A 26772-nucleotide genomic window follows, 5' to 3' on the forward strand; every position below is an offset into this window, starting at 1 on the left:
TGAGTATAGTAGGGAATTTTCATGAATATAGAGAGACCTGGGTTCCAGTTCTGGCTTGAAGGACGTTCCACATATTTTGCATAAAGCTATCACTGGAGCCAAGAATGGGATTCAGAATTCCCTCTTGGCAGGTGAGCAATAACACTGCAAACCTGGGGAACTGTCCTCCTGCTCCTTGTGGTCCAAACAATACTTTCTGTGTGGTTGAGTACTTTGCAATAGTAGGAATATAGAACATTCATACTGCAGAAGAGCTTCTAGCTCTCACTGGGATTCTGGGGCCTGCATTCTCTGAGGAAAATGTCTGATTTGATCCCTTTGTCTCCTGTGTCCCTGGTGAGCGGAGGAGGGGTGCAACGGTGCATTTATTAAACTCAGTTATGTACTGCACAGATTCTATGTGTATCTGGTTGCATGTATCCTATAACTATTGGATTATTGATTATTAATTGAAATTAGACCTCAGAAATTCAGTTTTCTACTTGATCCAGGTTTGCTCTATGATTTTGGACAAGCCCGAAGTAGTCTGACTTTTCAAGGGCATGTATTCAAGCATATTTGGCATGCAGATAATATATTAGTCTCTGATTCTCTTAACATTTCAGCAACTTGAGTGGAAATCAATAGGAGAGTGGCATCTAATCCATGCAGCGACTTTGCAGAGACTTCGAGAACATCAGTGTGGAATTTGTCTGCATTTTAGGATCCTAAATGCCTTTGAAAATTTATGTACTTAATAAGACACTGTGACTACTATTCTCCACTGATTATATATGGAGAAAAGTCTGGGCAGCCCTTGGGTAGCTCTCCTGATATTTTGCTTCCATAATGATTAAATGAGGCACCAGTTGTAGGCTGTTTGAATGCATTTCAGCTATCCATCTGCACATGATGGCAACAGTACCACCTCACTACCCAGGTAAAGACAGAGACTTTAAAGTTTCAGATGCATAAATACTGTTAATCCTGGGGACCACAAGAGCAGGGAAAGCCAGAAGGTGAGAATCAGCCAGAGAGGTGTACCTGTGTGCCTTGCGGATCTCAGTCTTGGATTTGGAGCAGAATTAGACCATGTGACAAGGAAATTCCTCCTAAAAAAGTCTCTAGGAGAACCTCCAAACCTGCAATAATTAGGTCTTGCTCACATGGAGACACAACAGGAAGTTAAGGCAAATTGTCTAGAGACGTGGGCTCATCATACATGCATTAATCTCTGATGTAGAGGCCTGCACTCAGGGATGATGTGAGCTAATCATCAAGCAGCTTAATAGTCCTCCACTGATTCCATTAACAACAATAATTCATTGCCAAAGGAGAATTAAACCGAGTGATCTACAGCTACTTTACAGTCGAAAATGAGCCTCCACTTAGATTTTAAAGCTTTTTGAAGTCTGAGCACATGGATCACACTACTGGCTGATTTGTCTTAACTTTCCTCAGCCTCCCCACATATAGAAGTATTTGCAAATATTTCCTCTCCTCCAAAGAGTAATTACATCTAAAAGGGCAAAAAGTTCCTGGGTTTTTAGTGCAGTCTGAAGGTTTCTTGGTGCAAGCTCTGTACTAGAAATGATTGTAGCACTCAGTTTTACTATCCATTTTCATTTGCTTTTGGTAGACAGCTCATTTAAGAAGTCATTTTCTGGTACACAAACTTCAACATGAAATTGTTTCAATTTGCATGATGATAGAATAATTGGTTTATGTTCTTTTTTAGAATATTGCATCAATCAATTAGAAATAGTCCATGATTGTAAACAAGATTTGCCATTCTAGTCTTGGAACATCAATGGGACTAAAGCCTTTATTTATTTTATGAAATTTATTAATGGAATCCCTAGTTGTTAATTTGCTTTTTCATTTATCAATTCTAGTGATATTTGGAATTTATCTAATGAAAAATAATGAAAAGTTAAAAAAATAATTAGAAATTACTCAAGACATCATTTTCCTACCAACCGGTTTGATCAGTTGTGTGTTTCTTGACTCATTCTTGAGGAATGAAAGAAAAGGTCCATCTTGCAAAGTGTTTTTACTAATTTCATTATATGACATTTGAAGAGAACTATACAAAATTTTCAGGAGATTCCTACCTATAAAGAATAGACCAAATCCCTCAACACTGTGCATTCATCTATTGCTTGTCATGTGCAATAAATTAATACCATGCACTTGTTCCGAAGAGGGGGAAATAAGATGTATGACTATTTTTGCTGATTATGGTTACATTATTTTTTGTTTGAGCTGGACAGATTCAAAATGAGGAAGTTTGCAAGTATCTTTCCATTTAGGCTGAATGTTAATGTGTTCGCTTCTCTTTTGTTTTTAGCAAGAACACCAGGACATCAGATACACTTAATAAGCAGCAGCAAACACTGAGGATGCACATAGACATTCCCAGAGCACAGCTTTTGATTGAGGAGAGGGACACGATGGAGACCATTGGTAAACTCTTGTTGGGCTTGTTTTCACTGGTTAATATAACAGTCACTTTACCCCACACCTTTTCCCCACTGCACACATCAAGAAAAAAGAGCTACAAAGTAATATGCCACATTTGAATACTGAACTGATTTTTTTTGTCCCCTTTGGATCATTTTCCATTTTAAGTAATCTCAGTACAGTATTTAAAATAATGCAGGACATAAGGAAAATGAAGCAGGTGGAAAGAGCTGCTTGAAGGAAATGTAAATGAAGACTGGCAGTTTTATGATTTTCATTTTGATTTCTCTTTTGGCTTTGACTATGCAGTTGGATCACTGGCATTACTTATAAGGAAAATGAAATTCTGAAACTACAATAACAGTATTTAAAGATTGGCAACAGCCAACTTCTAAAACTTAGACATTGCATATTGTATCCACCTGTTCATAGCAAATGATATTTCAACATTTTGATCAGTTTTCAGCTTTTGTGTATCCATGCAAAATTCAAATCTCAACTGTTTCACACAACAGAAAACAAGATTTCTCATGTGGCTGGCACATAGCTGAACTGTCATGAAAAATAGAATTGTTTGGTGTTGGGTTTTTTTTCCAAATAATTTAAACACAAGATGTCTGAAATCTCAACAGAACAAATATACAACCTGATCTCGTGACTGTACGGGTACACACTGTGGCGAGACCCTCCAGAATGACTGATCTTGTTAGACTTCTGATTTATTTGGATTCAAATCTGTGTAGAAGAAGCCTATGCTGGCTGAGAGTGTAACAACATCCCAGGGATGGTGTGGCTCCCCAGAAGCTGGGAGCAGCATCTCTGCATCTCCTGTCCTTGCCTGCACTGGGGAGGGACAAGCTGCTTTAGCCCTGCACCCTGTCACACTTGCTGTCAGTCTGGCATTGGGGGGGGGGTGGGGGGGGGTGGGGGTCTCCTCAGGGGATATTTCACATTTTGTTCTGCACATTTGAAAAGGACACCTATGCTTCACTGGAAATACAGATTTTTTTAAATCCTGATTTGAGCTTCCCAAAGTTTGCCTCTCTGATGCAGTCTTTCGTGCCAGGCTTCATCCTAAAGACAGTTTTTATTTTTGAGTTACAGTTGCTGAGCACTAGGGGGTTATAGCAGAAATACCATTAGTGCCTTAACTGTAGCAATGCGATCAGTGCCTTGGTAATAGCCAGGTCTCCACACAGCACTCAGAATAAGCAGGCACTTTGGCAGTCTTTGACATAGTTTACTGCCAAGAGGCTTTATTCCCAACTTGAATAAGAACTCATCTTTTGCCAGAGACAGAGTAGTTTGATTTCATAATGCTTATTCTATTTATGGCCTTCTTTGGGTAAAAAATGCTAGTTATGTTATTGTGCAGAATTGTTTGCCTTAATGGTATCTTGTCAAGTTAAAAAAAAAAAAAAAAACAGGACTGCTTAGAAGAAGCAGATCAACCTCTGCTGACTAGTAAATGCACAGAAGACCCACTGCTGCCAGTCCCTTTAGAAATACATTACAAAGCTATATAGCATAGCATCGCAGGAAGTTCTTGTGGCTTTTATTACTATTATGAATGGATAGAAAGATTGTAAAGAATGCAAAAGATAATCTGATAGCATGCAAATAGTTGTTCTGCAAGCAGAAAGTCAGTGGAAGATTTATTGCTGATTATTCCATGATCAAGTGGACCAGATTCCTCTTTGGACCAGAAGAAATACAATAGAGAGATCACAACTGAAAAAAAAAGTAAGTGCTGTATAGCACTGGCTTTCTTCAGGGATCAAGGTCTGTGTAGAAATTTGGTGAATATATCCTACCCCATAGGCAAGCAATAGGCAGCAGAACCATACAGCAGTAAAGGTCAGTGCTCACCTTTTTCTTCCAGTCCTTCCCAAGGACAGGCTTCACCTTGTACCTTTCTTTGCAGCTGCAGATAAGCCCATAGTTGAGAGAAACTTATACGACTCACATAAAGCTCCCCAAAGCTTCTTTTTCAAACCTATGGTGGTGAGGTTTGGTGCAGAGAGAGCTGGTAGGACTTAGCCCTTAGTTTCCAGAGCAGCAAAACACTGGACTTAAGGATGCTTAGCTGCCCTGCAAGTATATTTCCATTGCTTTCACTGTGATGAAAATGCTTAAAAAATAAGCAACTTCCTAAGAACAGTCTTGGGTCATCACCATCCCTTCTGTAATATTCTGTCTCTGGAGAAAAAGCTGACTGGTAGAGAATTAGTTAGCAACATTACCTAATGACCTCGTTTTGGGAAGATATAGGTGATTTCAGTGAGGACATTATTAATTATGTTAATAAAAAGAAATAAATGCAATATGTTGTTGACAAATTCAGCTGAGCTCTCTGAAAATGAAAGGGAAGAAGGCAGTGTTTAAAAGATGGGGAAGAAGGAATTAGGGCCAAAATTAATTACACACAAATTAGCTTTTTGGAAGGATGCTTAATAGCCTGTCTCAGTTGCACATTTCTAAAGTGAAATCACAAAGACTGACATGAAAACTACACTTATTCTTCAGTTTTGTATGAACTTTGAGTTTAAACCCAGAGCTCCCAAGCTGTGGTACACACTTCAAAGCCATCTTCAGTCCTGCAGAGAAGAGGGAGCTGCCACTGTCACTGGTGGTGCCCAGCTGAAAATGTCTGAGGACTTGCTGTAAAGCTCTTATGTTGGCAAACACAAAATTTGTTACTCATTATCTGATTTTTTTTTTTTAACTTACAGATGACAGATCAACAGTTCTGCTCACTGATGCTGACTTTGGAGAGACGTCTAAGCAGAAGTCACTGACTGTCACCCACACAGTACATTACCAGTCTGTGTCACAAGCTACGGGACCACTGGTGGATGTTTCTGATGCCCGGCCAGGAACAAGTAAGCATATAAGAGCATATGTTACCTGGAGAGGAGATAGCTATAGGAAAATGAATACTGTGCTCCTGCGTTTGCATCCTCATGGGATTTTTTTTCTTCAATCTGAAAGTTGAGAGAAATCTATTTAGGTCAGCAGAGAACATTTCTTATACAATTGCATTTAGTGATTCAATATGGTAAAAATGGCATATGCATCTGCAATGCAATTTGAAATAATTCATACTTGGCTTTCATTAAACCAAATGCATGCTAGATTTTAATTTCTAGAATTTATTGGGTAAATTAGCTTAATGGCTTTTAGTGTCTAATATATTTTTTTCTTAATGATCAATCTTTATTGTATTTCAAAATACATCTTCCCTCCTTAGCTATCAATCAGGCAAGAAATACATTTCTCATTATTGCTTTTCTGAAGTTGTATTTCCAGTTTTAGTTATTATGGTAAATTACTTTTCCCAGATATATTCATCCTGAGTTATTCTTATAGTGATTAAAATACTATCATAAATTAATAAACTGCAGCAATCCATTCTTCTTATATCTCTCATGAATGTGTTCCATATCTATGTAAATGGGAAAAAAAAAATCACTAGATCAAAGGAATACTTATGAGTTAGGAATATTACCAAAATGTAGTTCACTAGCAGTGTGCAATTTCTAAAATCTCTTGGATTATTTCTATCCCCTGACAGTTTCAGAATTTGTTTACTTGGTGAGTTCGGTGAAAATAAACACTGAAAGCCAAGTTGCTAGAATGCAGATTATTAAAAAAATCTTCATTTAATCTCCTTTTCCACCCCAGTCTTTATAAACGGTAGCTGTTCTAGTCCTGATCTTGCTGCTTTTCTAACTCTGACAGTTTTAAAATGTGGTTAGTTATTTCTTGAGGACTAGATTAGTACCACAATTTTTCATCTATGGAGAGTCACAGCATTTGAATTAGAAAAGTCAAGATACGATATTTGTTTTCTTTCTGGTACCACTCTTGTCTCGCTCCTTTAATTCAGGTTTATGCTGGCTAGCCTGCTCACTAAAAGCAAAAATATCATCATATAATTTTGATCATGTTGGCCAATCAAGATTGTCTGAGTAAACAATGGACTCTCCATTGTTTTCCAATCCTGCCTTTTCTAATAAGGAAAGAGACACCACCCCAAAACCGTATGCCTGTATCATACCACAGCATTTTATGGCACCAGCACCTTCCATACCTAATCCCTTTTTTGTGTGCAGTTATGTCCTTCAAATTCCTTCAAATTAAACTTGGATTTAACTCATATGTAAGGGTATGATCCGTGTCCAGCCCAGCTTTGGAAATAGAAATCCACCATCACTTCTATTATGCAGTAAAGATCTAATTGCAGCAGTGCACAGTGCTGGGTCAAAGACTTTTAGGTAGTGTTCTCTGGATTTAGGACACTAATATAGCCTTGACAGAGGCTAGGCTATGAGATTTTGCCTAGACCTACAGCTTTCTCTGTGAAGAGGGGAGCAGTGCCCAGCTGGATGGCTCAGAGGTTATGGATCCTCCTGTATGAGCACACTCACTGACAGGCAAATATTCCCTTACAGCACTTTTGAAGTTGTTCTCTAGTTCTTTTGTATTTATTTATAAAAGAGGCATGCTCCATGAACCTTTGCCTTGCTCACCTCGGCTCTCTACAGTTATGTTTCAGCGTATGACAGCAGAGCTGGCTCAACAACCGGGGCACCAGATGTGTGCTGTTTTCCATCACACGGGCAGCTCTGGAGCCTGCTGTGTCCCTGCTACAGAGTCCCTTACGCAGGCGCAGCACAGCTGGTGCAGAGCTCCTGCTCAGCACACGCTCAGCAGGACGAGCACTGACCTCCTGTGCTGGCAGCAGGCTCTCCCACCTCCTTCGAATTGCTGACGAAAGCCTTCTGAGTCACGGGCTCAGAGAACAGCTGAGGTGGGAAGGGAGGGACCTCCGGGCACCCGCTAGTCTGACCCCTCTGCTTAAAGCAAGGTCAGCTAGAGCCAGCTGCCCAGGGCCACACGCAGGTGACTTTTGAATATCTTCAAGGATGGAGACTCCACCACCTCTCTGGGCAACCTGCTCCAGTGCTCAGCCTCCCTCACAGTGAAGTGTTTCCTGATGTTCAGAGAGAAGCTCCCGTGTTTCACCTTGTGGCCATTGCCTCTGGTCCTCTCACTGGGCACCACCGAAAAGAGCCTGGCTCTGTCCGGTTTGCACCTTCCCTTCAGGTATTGATACATATTGACAAAATGCCCCCGATCCTTCTCTTCTCTTCTGCAGACTTTGCAGCCCCAGCACCAAGCCAAGAGTTTTCCCACTAGCACTCTCCTTCTGTCCTTCATGTCTTCCCTCGAGGCAGGCACGAGGCTCACTTCTGGCTGTGACAGCCACGTGCCAACTTTCCACAGCTGGAACAAGCGGTGGTTTATACTGACAGGCTGGTCACGTTGTGCCAAGTGCATTTTTGGATGTTATCCATGTGAGGCGGCTATGTGTTGCACTACCAGGAGGATCAATTATCAATGACATTGGGTTCATATTTTTCCGCTGCTGTAAGGGGAAGATGTGAAATAGGAGAAGGACCAGACCATAGCTGGTACTACTAAATAAATACCTTGTTTCTTTGAAGCAGCAGAATACAAATTCTTACTGGGAATGCTTAGGCAGAAGCAATGTTCAGAGTCATTATCTGGGTATTGTTTTTTTCTTTAAATTGCTTCTGTTAAAGTCTCTTACCTCAAAGACTGACAACTTCACCATTTGAATGTCAAAGAACATTTGAATAGATTTGAATTTTTTGTTTCTAATACCCTTTCTATTGTTAGTAATATCCTTTCAGAAGCCTCGAAGAGAAATCCTTCAGTGCTGATTTAGTCACTTTCTGTTTGCCACATAATGATTTTTCTATTCCACTTTCTTTGTTAGGGAGTACAAGCCTCACTTTTACAGAAGAACTATTTATTAACAAAATTAAGGAGGTCGGTTCTGGCAGATAGCTCACTTTAACTCCTTTGGTCACCATATTATCACCAGGATAATAAAAAATAAACCATTGCTGACCTTAAACAAGTAGCAGATTACTTGTAAAGTTTAAGAAATTGTATTTCTTTACTAATTTTTTTTAAAAACAGTCAAAGCTTTATGAACCTGTTCTTACTGAAACTCTGATGGCACTATTATAGGTTATGCTTTATGTCTTGGTTACTTGTTAAAAAAACCAGGGAATCTGTAGCTGATTAATATTGCAATATAGTAAAAGTATTAGTAAAATGTCCAGAATAGGAAATTATATATTACCACAATTCTGAATAGGAAATTATATATTACCACATTTCTGAGCACATGTTTTTACGAACTGAGAGCAGGTACTCGGTGTAGGGTGTTTCTGAGGGCACATCTACACTGATAATTTACCTTAGACTTCGCTTGAGATGTGGTGTGAAATCCCTGACCAGATCTATTTGCCTTGTGCTCTTTCACATCTCAAAGTGCTTTTGGTTCTGGAGAACTGCTTAAGTTGGAGCAAAGGGATAATGAATGCGTCAATGGGAGATTAGCAGGGCCTCAGCTCTTCAGTTGCACCATTTCATCAGAAAGAGGGTATTTCAAAACAGCATTAGGAGTTTGGTAATGAACAGCATTTTCACTGTTCTTTCCCCCCCCCTCCCCAAAGAATGTTTTGTGGGTTTTTTTTAACCAACACGATTTTAGTGGCCATCCCTTCTGACGGGGCTTGTTTCCTTATCAATTCAAGAGCCTAGTGGCAAACACCCTCTCTGTTATCCGCCACAGATCCTACTACAAGGAGGAGTGCCAAAACCGGATCCACAGCCCGCAACCGCTACGCTAGTCAGTGGACCCTCAACAGACCTCACCCCACCATATCAGCTCATACCCTCACCACAGACTGGAGGCTGCCCACCCCCAGGCCAGCAGGGTCAGTGGACAAGGAAAGCGACAGCTACAGCGTCAGCCCCTCGCAGGACACAGGTACGGGGCTCTCTGCAGGGCTGCGCTGCGAAAACGGGACAGCGGTAGCTGCGGTGACCTTGTTGGTCCTTGGTGTACTTCATTTGGTGCTTAGGTGTCATTAGTTTTTCCTTGCCAGGGTGTTTTTCTGTGGGCTATTTATAAGGGGTGCCACAAATGCATATAGTGCCGATGATAACAAATATTGTGCCCGTGGTTTCTAATGCCACACACGCATACTGGAATCCTCTGAAAGATATGGTGGTAATTTTTCCTGTACCCAAAGTGCTGTACTTCCTGTATCTGAGGAAAAAGTAGTATTTGCTGCATGAAATGGCATTGACCAGGAAGGGGCAGTATTAGCAACCAAGAATAAGCCTGAATCATAGGTGGAATGGTTTTAAGGTTTGAGTTACACTGAGGTTTGTATTTTCTTTTCACATTCCTCTAATATGCTCACAGGGTTTATTCTAGGTGGAAAAAATAAGAATGAAAAATCTGGAATTAGAGTCCACATCAAAATCCATTCATATCACTGAATGCTGCAGCAGCTAGCTCTGTTTTTTCCTGAGAAGCAGCATAGGTTTTATTCCTCTAGATGATAACTGGGGAGACACTGAATACATAATCTGCCTGCAGTCTTCATCTCTTCTTGATGTCTTCACATTATAAATGCAATTGTACCTGAAAAAAAAAAGCTTTCTCCTCTGCCCTACACTGAACAAGTGACAAAAAAGGGCAAATAAATGAGTAAATGATTAAGCAGAAGAATAGTCACGAAGCAAATCTAATAAAAGTTAAATATGAAGAAAGGTAAAATACTATTCAAAGGTATGCCTGACAGAAGCGAATTCAGGCTTACTCCGGCCTCCTCAGATTAAGGAAAAGTATTTGTCACATGAAAAAACTATGTGTTAGAGCTACAAAGCAGTAGGTGTGACTGGCCTTTCACCATGAAAACCAGTATGACTTTTGATTCTTTTTATAAGGACAAGCATCTGGCTTCCCTTGTGTCCAGTAACTTATAGGTTGGAGTTCTCATCTTTTCACAATTCATCCTCCTAAACTTGCAGACCCCTATGTTGTCTCCATGGGGTAACAGCACTCAATAGATGCCTCTAGCCAGCTGACAGACTTCATCCTGATTTCTTCAGGTAGAATTATCATAAGGCTTTAAGGATTAACTCTAATAGCTATACAGATACAAAATAAATAGCAAATGTTATCTCAGTAACTCTTTTTGTAGACATTCCAGATTTCAGGTGCCCTTGCATGTGTTCCAACATTTTGTCACCCAATGATATTTTCCAATGCACATGGCAAAGGGAGATAATTCAATTTGCTGTGTAGTTTAATAGACAAACTACATGTAATTTTGTAACCAGACTTCATAATCTATGTTTTAACATGGCTGCTTTCCTACTCTATGTCTACCCTTGAATACACAGTGATTTATGTAAGGGATAGCAAGCTTTAGATCATGCTCAAGAAAGCTTTTCTTATGCCAAAATGTAACTCTGTTATGCCACTTGGTTTCTAGGAAAAGAATAGAGTCAGTTTATTCTAAGTACTTCAGAAGTTTAAAATTTCCAAATAAACATTATAATAGATGTAGCCAAATTACGTGTTCAAGAATCAATTGAGCTAATGTGCAGATTTGATCACTTTTCCAATATGGACTTCAGATTTCTGAATCTAGTTGATGCAATTGATTTTTGGCAGAATTTAGCGCTTATTATCAAAATAATTCCAGGTTTACAAAGCAGTAGCTTTTAAGCTTAGGAGACATTTATTGCAGCAGTTCATAGCTGTAACTAAGTTCAAATGTTCTAACTAGAGGCCATTAGAAATTTTCTGATGAATCTAGGTTTCATGAAGTTCACCCTGGGCTTGGATGAACTTTCATCAAATCTAAAGTAGGTGTTCAAGCAGATTCTTCCCAAAATAGTCTCCCCAGGGCATGGGATATGGGTAGCTGCAGGGCCTGAGCTACATGGACCAAACTGGGACCTTTGCATGACCATCATATTTACAGACACTGCTCTATGGCACTGGGCAACTGCTCCCTTCCAGGAGTTTCCAGTTGATCAGAAATTTGTCAAGACATTATTTTGGCCTGATTTACAAATTAAATGTGAAAAACAGAATGATGTTTCCTGTGGGAAGAAAAAAAAAAGTGCCTTGTTTAAGTTCTGGCCAGCTCAAAATCTTAAGGAAGTTACAGCATATTGTAGAAGTATTTGTCATTTTAAATAATGCATGCTCCTATTTACAAGTGGCAGGAGTGTCGTTTTTTGAGCACAATGGAAACTGATGCAAGGATCCTAGCACACAATAAAAAAGATAAAGATTTGCAATAACAACACAGTTGCCTCCGGCTGCTATAGGAGTCCCATTTTTATGAATTAGCTATTACATTGTGCCTGTTTATTGAACTTCACCAACAATGTCTGAAATTGTACAGATCTTGTGATGAAACATGACTTCTGCCCAAGGAACTTTTGGAAGTCTTCTGCTTTTCCAGCCCACTGAAGTAGAAGTGTGATGGGTGCAACAGACCAGTGATTTGTCCCCGCAGAAATGAGCGATGCATTTCCAAAATGCTTTTAAATGTATCAGTAGCCATTTACATTTTCAATAATAGTGCTTGTTTAAGAAATATTGATATTCTCAGAAATTCATCAGCAGAAAAGAACAGCTTGAAGGTCATAGTAGCCTGTGTGTCAAATATTAAGCCCCCGCTAGCTTCAGCAGCATTGAAAAAAGCACCTGAATGACTGCAGGCTGCTAGCTACCAAACAATATTGCTTTCTTAAGACCTTTGTTCCGTATGAAATGAGTTAGTATTTACCTAGTATTAGACAGTCAGAGACAAGGTCTGAGAGACACCGCCTTTATATTTGACCTTTGTCCTCGGGGCTTTCTCAAAAAAAAGATGTAAGATTGAAACAGGTACAGAAAGACTATCCTTTCTCACCTAGACTTCACCTCACAGAAATATTTCTAAGATGCATTAAAAGATAATGTAAAAAAGCTGTTCCTCATTTTGCTAAATCTGTTTTGTGGGTTTCTAACTTTTTTAAGGCATTTAACTTTTAGAGAAATGATTTTTTGTGAAAAAAAAAGTAACCTTTTTCATGTATTAAAGGTTATTTCTTCTAAACCATGAATTTAATGATAAGCCACATAATGCTGCTAGCAGACTACTTCACTTTAGATTATCTGTAATTATCAAGTAACTGACTAAACTGAAAATTGTGCAGACATTTATAGTGAAGCAGACTCATTTAAATCACGTTGATAATTTCAAGAGTTCTGCATTATATTAAGAAATACTATCATGTTCACAGCTTTTTTCCCAAAAAGGATTCTGCAGATGTTGTCTTTCTCCCATTATTTTTATTTCTGATGTTTAGATCGAGCAAGAAGCAGCATGGTCTCCACAGAAAGTGCCTCCTCAACATACGAAGAGCTAGCGAGAGCATATGAGCATGCAAAAATGGAAGAGCAGCTGAGACATGCCAAGTTCACCATTACAGAATGCTTCATATCAGACACATCGTCGGAGCAGCTCACGGCAGGGACTAATGACTACACAGACAGTCTGACCTCAAGCACGCCGTCAGAGTCGGGGATTTGCAGGTTTACCGCATCCCCCCCCAAACCTCAGGATGGAGGGCGAGTGATGAACATGGCAGTTCCAAAGGCACATCGGCCAGGTGAGACGTTAGAGGTAACATTTTGGTCCTTGGGGTGAGCATTTCATCCCATGCCTAGACTGGTTAACAGGAAAGGGTATATATACCACAAGGAAGAAAGAAAGTGTGCAGTATATACTGTAAATACTTACAGAGATAATTGCTTTTCTGTCCCAGCTAATATAACATTTGAGTATATTCTCCTATATACAGAAAAATGAGGAACTTGGAAATTTAGGAACAGAAGGGTACTGTTTAGGCCATCAAATACACTCCTCTACAGCTGCAGCCATCTGGCAATAGAACCTTCTGGGATAAATAAGACCATATGCGGTACATATCATCATAGAATCATAGAATGGTTTGGATTGGAAGGGACCTTAAAGATCATCTAGTTGCAACCCTCCTGCCAGGGACAGGGACACCTTCCCCTAGACCAGGTTGCTCAAAGCCCCATCCAACCTGGCCTTGAACACTGCCAGGCATGGGGCATCCACAACCTCTCTGGGCAGCCTGTGCCAGTGCCTCACTACCCTCATAGTAAGGAATTTCTTCCTTATATCTAATCTGAATCTACCCTCTTTCAGTTTAAAGCCATTACCCCTTGTCCTACCACTACATGGCCTGGTAAAAAGCCCTCCTCCAGCTTTCTCATAGGTCCCCTTTAGGTACTGGCAGGCTGCTATAAGGTCTCCCTCAGCCTTCTATTCTCCAGGCTGAAAAGCCCCAACTCTCTCAGCCTTTCTTTAGAGGTGAGGTGTTCTGGTCCTCTGATCATTTTCATGGCCCTCCTCCAACAGGTCCATGTCTTTCTTGTACTGAGGACCCCACAGCTGGACGCAATACTCCAGGTGGGGTCTCACCAGAGCAGAGTAGATGGGCAGAATCACCTCCCTTGACCTGCTGGTCACACTTTTTTTGGTGCAGCCCAGAATACAGTTGGCTTTCTGGGCTGCAAGTGCACATTGCCGGGTCATATTCAGTTTTTCATCCACTAATACCCCCAAGTCCTTCTCCGCAGGGCTGCTCTCAATCCACTCATTGCCCAGCCTGTATTTGTGCTTGGGATTGCCCCAACCCATGTGCAGGACCTTGCACTTGGCCTTGTAGAACTTCATGAAGTTTACACAGTCCCACCTCTCAAGCCTGTCAAGGTCCCTCTGGATGGCATCCCTTCCCTCCAGAGGGCTGACCACACCACACAGCTTGGTGTCATCCGCAAACTTGCTGAAGGTGCACTCAATCCCACTGTCTGTGTTGCCGACAAAGATGGACAGTGCCCATCTCTAACTCAAATCACCTGCTAATAAAACATGTCTTACATCAATACTTTCTGCTTGAGAGCAAAGTTTTGCGATCAGAAGAGTTCATAAAGACAGATTGTAAAAGATGTACTATCCCTTCTGCCTTGCAGCATCTTGTCAAGTTGTAATAACCCTTCGGTGATGTTCTTGAGCTGTTATACTCTCTCTTTGACATCTCCTAATATCAAACTAGAATTATCTAAAGGAGGGAGAATAAAAAATGGACAAAATTAAGACAGTGTTATAGCTCAAGGGATGTCGAGCTTTCTACCTTCAGACAAATTTAAACCCACTCCAACTTCTTACTGACTGAAGGTGCCTGAGGGACATCCATCAATTGGGCTCAGTCAAATTTCCAGTTCACAAAGAATGCTGTTTCTTGTGATATCCCAGTGCACAATAGCATAGGTAGATTATCTGTGGTACTCTGAGATCAAATACATTATAAAATCTTCTCAGAATATTTGTCAGTCTCCATTATAGAATACATGGTCTGACATCGTGGAGGAGGATTCAAATGGGAAAAAGGCATAATTATATTTGTGTTTTTTGAAAAGATGATTTATTTTACTTTATTTTTATTTAGTATATACGTTTACCAGTGTGGGTGGGGCTACTTATATACACAGAAAGTAATCAGTAGTGCTCATATACGTAAAGAATAAAGTACGGTCTTTTGCTTAATATACATCATAAATGGAAAAGCAATTGTTGTGAAGACAGAGGAATGGAAAATAGACAGTGGTATCAGGAAAGTCATTCAAAAGCAGGACCTGACACTGAAAAGAAAGCGTAAAGGATTTTGCTAGAGAAAGCTGAAAGAAGAACATGGGACGAAAAAGACGAAGCAGAAGGTAGAAAGTTATAACAGACAAGGCAGGAAATTAGTGTATCATAGAGATAGATAAGAGGGAAAATACGTAGGAAATAAAATAGTGAGAGAAATTATTGATTTCTGTGTAGTCATAGAGTAGAACCACAAACCCAGGAGCTGTAAAAATAAAGATATAAATAATTTTACTTTCTAACTCAAAAAAGTAAGATAAATATTTGTCTTTTCTCTGCTAAAGGGAAGCATCTGCATTCACAGCTGAGTCAAAATTGCAACCCTCTCCTTCCAGTCAGTCAACAAACATTTTTTATCATTTCTTTAACAAATAGCTTACTCCCTTTCATGTTCCAAATACATTATTTATGCATATTTAGTATTTGGTTCTAATATATTCCATATAAAAATGATTTTCTTGAGGGCATACAGCACGAAAATTTAGTCCCTGTGCTTGAGTTAAAAGCTTCCGGGGTTGGAACATCATCAGAGCCCCTCTAGTGAATTACAGACTTGTAGCCATGTTTACCTCTGTTAGTTTAAATGGCTTGAATTTTTACCTGCTTTTCTTGATTAGCTTTAGCTTTCCTTTGCAGTAAGGAAATGAAATATATTATGAAATTAATAATTGGCTTCAATACTTTAAAAAAAAATTGAGTGTTCCAGCAGAGCAACTTGAATGTTGGCCTCTAAATATTGAATGATATGTTATTAAAGGTTACTTTTTGCAGGTCTTTAAACAAAACATACAGGTAGAAAGACAGACCAAATTTTTAGTGTTCATATCAGTGAGGAAAGACTTAGTGGGCATCTTTCTTCTCTCACACACCACTTCAGAAATTCTGCAGAAGTAATTAATAATTCAAATACAATTAATCAAAGTAATTCTACATTTGGGAACATGGAGAAGAAATTAAAAAGTTAAGGTATTTAGATTAAGTAGATGAGAACATCTGAGTTGAAACACTGACTGCACTTCTTTAGCACATGTCTATTCTTCCTTGAAGTCAGTCTTTTCTTTCAAGATAACATTTACCCGTTTTCATGGTGCTTTGCTTTTCTTCTCCCCCAACTCATTCTCTTTCTTGTACAATGTCATTTTCAGTAACTTATGCCTCCTCCTTCCTAATTTCTAATCTCACTTTTCAAACTGCCTGTAATGTTACCTATTGCAACTTTTATGGTTGCAATAAAGGTTTAGGTGTCTACAATCAGTAGTATTTGGTTTTCAAAATAACCCCCAACAATTAAAAGGCAGTTTCAGAAAGACTATAACAAAACGTTATTTTGATAAGTGGGACATTTTGAAATTAATCTACCCAATGGCAAGGCTGCAACTTTACTCAAGAAAGGTAATGATGGAGTTTACCAGTGAAGACTTTGTCAGCCATAACTGACTGAGCTATTACAGCACCTATTTCTTAGCTTATTGCTACCATAAGTATTTGGTATGAACAAGCAAAATGTTAGACTACCCTAAGGCTTGGCTTCAGAAGACCTTCCTGCAAGTTTCTGAGGGAATCCCAACTCACGTCACTGATTGTTCCCCTGCTTTTCCTGAGCATCTCATAGGATTCTTTTGTACCTGTATAGTCAAGCCTGCTGATCAAACCACCTGCTTTATCTAACAGGCAGTGTTTGAGAGCTCAGGTTGCTCCAAACTGAGATAGTTAATGATTAGGAGTAGGGTACCTGAATGCGTTTTCATTGGAGGAGGAAAAGGGGTGATCAAGATTCAATGAATCGTATTCTGGGGGCTGACATCAACTTGCTATGATGTTCCCAACTTCTGTACCATTTTCATTCAGAAATTGAATCAAAACATTTGATCACCCCATCAGCTTGAATTATATTTGGATGGCTCATCAGATGTCTAGGCAAGCTTAGTAATTGATCATTTCTAGCACTATAACTATGAATTAGGACTGTCTTTTCAGAACATCTACACATTATGTACAACTTCAACTCTGTAACTAGTAATGCGTAATAGTTGATTGCCTCATGTTCTAGCCCACTCTAAGTCTTCTAATAGGCCTTTTCCCTTCCAGTTAGCTGGTGCTTTAGATGCACACTCAGGTCAGCAGTCAGAAATACTTCTGACTTCGGGATTTCTACACCTTTTTCCTGATATTTGCTTTACAGAAAAAAGAATGGGTTTCATTAAGTCAGCTCAGACATGGGAGCTAAAAAATGCAAGGATTTTGCCATAAAACAATAATGATAATTTTATAAAGAAAAATAGAGCAATCATACCTAATGTCACGGAAATTGTAAACAAGGAAACAAAATGATTTTGGCATACTGAATCTGAGACATGCACCGGGACTTCAGAAAGATCTGGATATTTGGCATGGTTATTCTTTTATAATTCAGAGTGCCAAATGTGTTGCACTGTAGTACACATCTCTATATTTCAGCTGAAGTTACTGCATCACAGAATCACAGAATAGTTGAGGTTGGAGGGGACCTCTGGAGGTCATCTGGTCTAACACACACACCCCCCTCACTCAAGCAGGGCCACCTATAGGTAGGTTGTCCAGGACCATGTCCAGTTGGGGTTTGAGTATCTCCAAGGATGAAAACTCTACAACCTCTCTGAGTGCCAGTGCTCAGTCACTCTCACAGTAAATAAATGTTTCCTGGTGTTCAGACAGAGCCTTCTGTGTTTCAGTTTGTGTCCATTGCCTGTGGTCCTGTCACTGGGCACCACTGAGAAGAGTCTGGCTCTGTCGTCTTTGCACCCTCCCTTCAGGTATTTGTATACATTGATGGGATCACCTTGACCCTTCTTTTCTTCAGGCTGAACAGTCCCAGCTCTCTTAGCCTTTCCTTGTAGGAGACATGCTCCAGTCCCTTAACCATCTCAGCGTCCCTTAGCTGGACTCTCTCCAGTAGCTCCACATCTCTCTCGTATTGGTGAGCCCAGGGCTGGACGCAGCACTCCAGGTGTGGCCTCACCAGCGCTGAGGGAAGCATCACCTCCCTTGATATGCTGGCAACACTCCTATTGCAAACCAGGTCACAGCTGTCCTTTGTCGTAATGGCACATTGCTACTTCACGTTCAACTTTGTGTCTGCCAGGACCACCAGGGCCTTTTCTGCAAAGCTGCTTTCAAGCTGGGTGGCCCCCAGCATGTACTGGTGCATGGGGTTGTTCCTCCACAGGTGCAGGACTTTGCGCTTCCCCTCGTTGATCTGCATGAGGTTTGCGTTGGCCCATTTCTCCAGCCTGGCAAGGTCCCTCTGGATGGCGGCACAACCCTCTGGTGTATCGGCCACTCCTCCCAGTTTTGTGTCGGTACCTCAGCCTTTTCCACATCTTGTGTCACTAGGTTCCCTGCTCCATTCAGCAGCGGGGCCACATTTTCCCTGGCCTTCCTTTTGTCACCTATATGCTTATAGAAGCCTTTCTTGTTGTCTTTGACATCCCTGGCCAGATTCAACTCCAGTTGGGCTTTGACTTCCCTAACCACATTTCTTCATGCTTGGACAGTGTCTCTATGTTCCCTCCAGGTTACCTGTGCCTGCTTCCACCCTCTGTCTACTCCCTCTTTGTGTTTGAGTTTTGCCAGGAGCTCCTTGTTCATCCATGCAGGCCTCCTGGCATTTTTGACTGAGTTTCTGCTCATTGAGCTTGGAGGAGGTGATCCTTGAATATCAATCAGCCTGCTTTGACATGAGGCTACTTCTAGTTGTCTCTAAGAGCAGCTGTAGATGTTTTCTGCATCACTGTCTTGACACCAGGCAAAAACTTTCAAGTATAGAGAGAAGGTGTTATTAAACAGTCTTCAACAAAAAATATTTTAGGTGTTGCATTTTTCTTAAACTTTTCAAAAGTCATAGCTACAGGAAATGGAACACGGAAGTAGGATTTTTTAAAAATAATTCCTACATTCAGTGTTTTGAAAGCATGTCTTGTGCATCCTTGTGCTCTGATCTTTACAACTCCATAGACAGATTTTTGGAAAAAGTTGAGTTTATTTGTAGGTTCTGCTTCAGCATCCACAATAGCATCATTATTTTTCCTTTATACACATTATAAACCACCAAGCAAACTGAAATTACTGCTTAACAACAGCTTCTGCATAGCTTCCAAAAAATGAAAGGATGGATGCAGGCCTGCACATAGGTTTTTGTGGACTCCACAGAGCTGGCAGGCCTAATTTGCCCAGGCCTTGAAGCTGACCCACTGCAGATGGTGACATTTCTCAGTAAGCCATAAAAATAGTCTTGTGTCTCAGGAGGCACATTAAAAGAGAAAATTGAAGCAGTAGAGATAGCATAGCAGTATTTTAAACATGTGGGATAAATCACATCCTTTTAAAAAGTGGGTCTTCAATTCCTAAGCTCTGTGCAGTATTAATATTTTTCATGGTATAAAAATGATGTCAATACATTGTTAGCATGGCATCTTTCTCAGCATCAAAACTCCCAGAAGTTTGGGATTATGATTGCTGCTCTCCTCCCCACAGTTGTCACTAACTTTGTCACTAACTAGAAGTTTGGTTAGCAAGATCAGGTGCTCAAAGAGTAGGCATGCCAGGCAATCATCTCAACAGTACACTAGGTCCTTCAAGATCAAAACTGAGGCGTTTTTTCATATTAATATTCAGAAATTTCAATAGTTGTTACCCAAAGTTTACCTGGGAGGTTGACAAATGAATCAGTCCTTTGTCCTCCAAAGTTGTCATTGAAATCTTGCTTTCAGAAACTGGGTGGGACAGAAATTGGAAAGAAATATACTCTCTTCCTACCTCCCACTGTGCCATCAGAGAGTCTGTAATGTAAAAAAGTGGAAGATAATTGTAGAGGTTGAAAAAGTTTTATAATAATGTTTCTCTTTTCTGTTTTAAAAACATTAACCACAAACTGAGTTATCATAACAATTATTCTTAACTGCAATAAACATTGCAGTAGCAGTTTATTAAAAATAGATTTCTGTTATTATAATTTTAAATCTCAGTAATAGCCTCAGCCAAGAAGCCTCTTGGGTTTTTTCCTCTCTCTACTCCTAAATTATTGTGCTTGAGAAAAGAACAGCTATTAACTGGGAAGTATTTTGATATTTCTGTTCTTCCCAAGTGCTATTTATGTCTTTCTTGTGCACAGACAACTTACTTGCATCCTCTGGCAATGGAATTCATGCTTGGAAGAAATAATATCTGACCGGTGCTTGGATAGGAAATATCTAGAAAGTTTTCATCAGGTCTCTTGCTATTTGCAGAAACCCCCCTTTCACAGGGGTACTGCAAAACTCAGACCCCCAGATGATATTTTTCTGATGCTAATCAGCATAAAAAAGAAGCTCTTCAAATACGTGACATTATCCTTAGTGGTTAGCTTGACTTGGACCAGGCAGAAACTTGTCTACCTGATGTCACAAAACAAGCGCAAGCTCATTTTGACAATCCCACTTCCTTGCCTCTTTGAAGATCACATTAAGACAGAAATCCTGCAGGACTAACAACATCTCAGATACACTTGCAGAGAAGAAATATCATTACTGTCAGATTAGGAAATTTTGAAATCCATTTAAAGCATGCCAAGATTTTATATCTCAGAACCTCTTCTACAAACTTTCAGCTGATGAAAGGAACCAGTTTGGAAAGAATCCTGCATGTGGGTGGAAAGAAAAGGCAGCCAGGCAGACTCTGAAAAAAAACAGATTTTCCAGAGACTGAATTCACAGCCCTGAAGATGGCAAGAACACCCCACTCCTCCATGGGGAAGCTGAGTGCTTTCCTGGGTCCCTACACCTGCACAGAGCAGGAGCACCAGTTTGCTAAGCCCCTGCTCCACTGGAAGCATTTTCCTCCTGCTGCCCTTGTGCTGTTGGTTGATGCTTGAGGGCAGAGCTCCATCCTCTGCCTGCCAGCCCTTCTGCTCGGCCTCTCCATCCCAGAGGAGGAGATCTGGCCAGCAGCCACCACCCTCTCACAGCAGCCGGAGGAGAGGACAGGCCTGCTCTCAGTCAAGCTCTCAGCAAGCAAGTACGGACACTTCTTTGGTCTCGGTTTCTCAGTTTAGCACCCAAGTCAAGCAGCTTGAGTCTAGCCCTAAGCCTACTGCATATTTAATAGAAAAGAGTGCTGGTCTGACCTCTCCAGCTTTGCTGAATGATCAAGTTCTTTCAGTATTTAAGATGCTTTAATTAGCATTCTCGACCCAATTTACAAGTTTCTTGCTGCTTTGACTAATCCTGCTGACTTGAACAGCAAAGTCTTAGCTTGTAGACAAGCTGTAAGCTCCAGAATGCAAGTACTTTATTAAATAATTATTTACAAGAGTCCCTTAAAATATAGTCTGGACATCACCTGCAGTGCATTAATGTCGTTTTAAACACCCAAGTCAAGAAACAAATCTTCTTTTCTAGTGTTCCATCACTACAGCTAAAATAAGCTGCTTAGCACAATAAGAAAAACATGAACCGCAGTAATAGAAAGCACAGTATATTTTCAATGTCAGCCCTGTAACCCGAGATAAAGAGATGTGAACTCTTTTCCACTGATCTGTGAGTTCAAGGGTGAAGGAGTTATTTCCCTCTTCTACTCAATGTAGGAAAGTGTGACATAGTGATGAAATCTATTTAGAGACTTGCTTTCTATGGAAAAGTTGCTGACAGCGTTCTATAAGCTGCAGCAGTAACCGAATCCGATACAAATTCAGCCACTGGGGATTCAGTAATGACTGGGACTCTTGACTTAGGGCTTCCAGCTCACCTTTTGCCTCTTTTTCCCAGGCCTATTATATTATTCTGCATTGACTGAAAATGGAATTGTACAGTTCCACAGTTTCCAGATCCAAAACTGAATTTCTTGAAGATACGGGGGAATCTACATTTGATCTTTTTTTTGTTCAGAAATCCCACAGCAAAGTATGAAAAGGTTAATATATGGATTGTTTTCTTTTTTAGTTCTACACTTGCACCCTCTGGTTTCAAACAAAATAGAATATATATATAAAAAAATAGATACGTGTATGTGCACACCATATATAGTGTGTATGTAGAACAAAGAAATGACCATCCTGACTCCAAAACTGGAGACCAAGGTCCAGTTTTGAGAAAACGACATGAGGAGACAAATCAAAATAGGCAGGTGGGAAAGCAGTGGGACAGGCAGAACAGTTGTAAGTGGGAAGAAAAACTTCTTGCCTATGTTTTTAACTGTAGTGAATACTCTTAACACATATGTTAACTTACTTGTATGTATACTTACTTACACATGTGTGACATATTCTAAAGTTACTCCCCTAGATGAGCATCTCTAATGTTTCCATATTAAATTTTCCCGCACCTGGAACACCTTCTTTTCATTTTCTATTGCTTTGTTGGAAAACTAGGAACATGTCACAAAGAGACAGACACTGTGCCATTTGCTTCTTATCACAGAAATGGCACATCGGTGATGAGACTAAAATGCCTTTATCCTGTCTCAGGTTTTATTTCTGCAGAGTATCAGGAGCTTTTTCTCCTTCTGCTGTGAAAAGCTGAATGTTCTGCGGGGATGAAAACCGTTTAATTCCACATTTAATTTGACATGACTACATACTTGAAATCATTGGCTTGCATTATTTTTCTGGTGGATTTACAGAAAGGAAAGTTCACACTGCAAGTTTTTTAACCTTGCCAGTACAATAAAAATGAACCTAAGCAGGTTCAGATCAAAAGCTAAAATATTATGAGAACAGAAAGGAAAACTATGGTGGTGTGAATCATGAGTTTAAATAGGGCAGCTGTTCAGTTACAAATACAAAATTTCTGTGCAAATGTAATGTAAAAGTTCCATTTTAGGTAGTGTACAAGATGTCTGGAAGCTAAATTCAAGTTGATGATAAAAGTAATTTAAATTATTTTTGCAACTGTCATCTATAAATCAGTGATACTGGTGTTAGGAAGATTTATTTTATTTTTTTATTAGAGGAGAGAAACAACTGGTACCAGTTCCTCAAGGACTCTACGAGGAGTGTGTAGGAGCACGATTATCTTTTCCTGTTGCTAATTTATTTGTTATTTTTATTTGAAATTTAACATTAACTTTGGAAAAAAATACAGTATCCAAAACTGTGCTGGTTTGTAATACTATTTGGTTTTTTTCTTTCTTCTAGATTAAAAGTTGCATGTTAGGGAAAACACCCTGTCTAGAATGCCCATTTCCTCCCTTTTTATTACCAACAAAATATTTATTAAAAATGAGATTTTTTTAAATTTGAATTTAATTTAGTTTTTCTAAAGCTGATTATTTTCTTCATGATCTCTTTTTTTTTCTTTCATAAGCTGCAACTATTAAAATAGACTACCCATGTTTTCTGTAGGTTTGGAGACATTGGATTCAACTGTACTTAGTGGAGAATTTTATGCCTAAAGCAAGGATTACATTTATCAGTAAATTTTCAGCTACTTTCATGTTCTTACAGTCATAACTGCAATGTTAAATTTCTAAAACTACCAGCAAATGTTCCAAATCAAACCAAAGATGCTGTGTCCAATTAAAATAATAGATTTTTAGAGCAGTTCTGTTAAGAGTCCCTATCTTAAACCTCACTTCTACAAAAACTAGATTTCACCTGTTCATGCCATTTTAATTTTGAATATGCCAAAGCATTTCACCTTGATAGTGTTGAGACACAGCGTGTGTGATTTTTGCGTGGGCTTTCAGTCAGCCCAAGGTAACGAGGAGCAGTTGTTTCCATACAGATAAGAACTGATCTAGCCTTGTTTTAAGGTCCTGGCAGTCAATTACAACTGTTACTGCTTTAACTAACTGACTTCACACACAGCAGGCTCTGCTCATTTCCCCTGTGCTAAGAGGACCTTAATGTAATCTGAGATCTATAGAAGAAGTGAGAGACTGGCATCTGAAAATGTAAACCAAATCTTACCTGCAAGAAAAAAACACACTTGTGCTATTTTTGGAAGTAAAGTAGAAACTGTTATCACTAGAGAAACAAACTTCTGTTTTAACAGTACATTCATAATCTGACTGTAGTGATAGTCTCTGCTATCCATGTAAGAGCTTCTTTATATGCTGGCCTTTAAAGCATAGCTGTATGTACACGTGGATGTATTTCAGTATTGTTCCCCTTTTTGTGCCAGCATCCTTAATTTAAATGTGAGAGCTGAACTTCTGGTCCCAGTGGATTAATTAACAAAAATGCAATGATGCACCTCATCAGCGTCACTCAGGTGATTCAAACTGATGGACATGTGGAGACCAAGTTACAGTAATTTATCCATGAATATATCTTCAGCAGAGCAGCAGGGCAGCATCGATGCTGGTTTCCTTGTTGTAGCCTGACCTTCCCGTAACTATTAGTGGAGTGTTACGCTTACCCCTCACCTTGGCACGGTCAGGTTTAGCCATGAATTCATGGGTATGCTGCAAAGCCTGTGGAGGTCAACAGAGTGGCTCCCACTGATTTCAGTGAACCATAAGTACAGTTCAAACTCCTCACCTCTCCAGCCTCTGTGCTGAATCTAGGCTCCCAAGATATCCCAGGAATAAACCCATGAAGGCTGCCAGTTTCCATGGAGTCACGATCGATCTAACCTCAACCGATGTATAATTGAACACTTTCCGTTCACTGCACCCAGGATCAGCAAACGAGTTCTTAAAACTCCAGCATCGCTAACTAGAGGCACCTGAGCGAGGGCTCCAGCACGGCTTTCCTAGCGCAGCCGGTGGGCAGGAGAGCGCTGTCTCAGAGCATCCTTAAAAATGTATGAAGCAGCTTGCGTGACAAGGTGAAGACGGAAAGGGAGAGCTCCCGTACTTTAGTTTTCTAACATCATTTCATTATTTATTGACAGTTTTTCTGACTTGAGTTTTGGAGTGCATATTGATTTACATGGTGAGGTCTCTTTTACAAGTTTTTATAAGTTAGACATTGCATCAAATCGAAACAGGAAGGCCTCAGTTTTGCAGGTGCACCATCCCTGTGAGACTGAACACCCACATGGCATCTCCATAGAGTCTAAATCTATCTGGCCCCTGGAATTAATCAGTTTTTCCTTCCTTACACTGCCAGCTCAGTGGCAGACAGGGCCTTAAAAATATGTCCATTCTCCTTAAAGTTACTTCTGAAAGGTACAAAGCATCTGAGAGGTGTTTTAAAAATGCAGCACTGTATGAAAGACCAAATTTCTGCTTGGAGAAATACAAACCAAAAATGTGCTTTGATTCCTGTTTCATTAGACCTTTCAGGAGCAGGCAACAACACGATAATCAAGTCTCCTGGCATTCAGTTAGACAGATGCACAGTGTGTTATGTTGATGCAGTACAGATGTATGATCTCAGCTAAACTATAGCAGTCATGCTTTTGCTTTAAGACACATTGATTAAGGACTTCTTGGAATTAGAATTAAATCTAAATAACAAAATTAATCATCTTAAAAAAAAATTATCCACATTAGTTGGGATCCTCATTTTCAGTCACTTAAACCTAATCTCCAGTAAGTATAAATCAATTTATAGCGTTGCTGAAATCAATATAGCTACTCTGATTTATGCCAGTAGCAAATTTGGCTCCTGAACTACAGTTTTACTGATACCCTGGTGTTTCTTAAGAGATAGCTCCAACAGTTGTGGTCAATAGTAACTGTTGTTTTTATTTTGTTGTGTGAAACATAGTTGGTATTTTTAATGCTTTTATGAAAATGCCAGTTTTAGCAGACTGCAACATGCGATATTTAACAAGGTGTTAAAGATCTTCAAATTATCTACAAGGGTGCAGTTTTCATGGAGAAAGAAAAATGAAACTTGCCAGTTATAAAGTACAGCCCGGCAGGGATGATAGGGAATTCTGTTTTCTCCATCTAGGAATGGGAAACTTGGCATATTTTTCTGAAGTGTTTTGGCTGTTTCCTACGTGATCACAAACATGAACAGTGTAAAGATGTGATTTTATGTCATCTGCCAAAACACTGTGAGAAGCCCAAAAGATGTAATGGCATGGGTCACAAAGCTACAAAGGGCAGGTTAGCAGCTGAAATGCATCCAGACACCTTGCTGGCCTTGATCAATGTTATGCATTCAGTTGGTTTAAAAGTGTCCCCCAAACACTGAGCACTTTGATCATTTTTCTTGGGCAGCCAAGCAGAGATAGAAGAAGGGAAAAGCACGTGCCTGCTTTTACAGCAGCTTCTTCGCTAACAAGAATGCTGTGCTCTGCCTCCTCCCTCCTTCCTCTCCCCTTCTGCTGCTAAGACTGTAATTTAAGGGAGTGCTTGGACCTTTTGCCTTTTATTCTGGATCACCTTAGAGAATTATTAAATCCAGCTTTTGTATTGAAAAAAATGGTTTCAGAAGGAGCCCGTAAGCTCCCGAACTTGTTAATGATGTGCTCCTGTTGATTGAGAGCAAGCTGAGGTTCCCATTCATTTGAGCAGTCAGTAATTTGCATGGAGAAATTTCACCTCCATTTCCATTACTGATGAATATTGGCTCTACAGAGTGGAGCCCTGTTATTCAAAGCATTCTTCAGAAATTTTTTATTGTTCAGTTGTGGCATTTTACTGCAACATTTACAAGAAAATAGTAATTATTAAACAAAGAGCATTGGGAAGGCAGTTCCACACTGAACAGATCCTGGGGAAAACAAAACAAAACAAAAAAAACCCTAACAGAGGCATAACTTAAAGCCTGCCTACTGCT

At 39.9% G+C, this 26772-nt stretch overlaps 1 protein-coding gene across 1 annotated transcript in view; it reads left to right on the top strand.

The window, feature by feature from the left end:
- The window catches only part of DSCAM (DS cell adhesion molecule), a 412072-nt gene that overhangs the window by 379132 nt on the left and 6168 nt on the right, over window positions 1-26772 (top strand). The window contains exons 30-33 of the mRNA XM_075034798.1: window positions 2330-2445; window positions 5175-5324; window positions 9116-9313; window positions 12709-13011. Coding sequence (XP_074890899.1) covers window positions 2330-2445; window positions 5175-5324; window positions 9116-9313; window positions 12709-13011 — 767 coding nt within the window. The remainder of the gene's footprint in view (window positions 1-2329; window positions 2446-5174; window positions 5325-9115; window positions 9314-12708; window positions 13012-26772) is intronic.

This window comes from Buteo buteo, chromosome 8 (assembly GCF_964188355.1).
Source record: "Buteo buteo chromosome 8, bButBut1.hap1.1, whole genome shotgun sequence".
In the NCBI taxonomy this organism is placed as follows: Eukaryota; Metazoa; Chordata; class Aves; order Accipitriformes; family Accipitridae; genus Buteo; species Buteo buteo.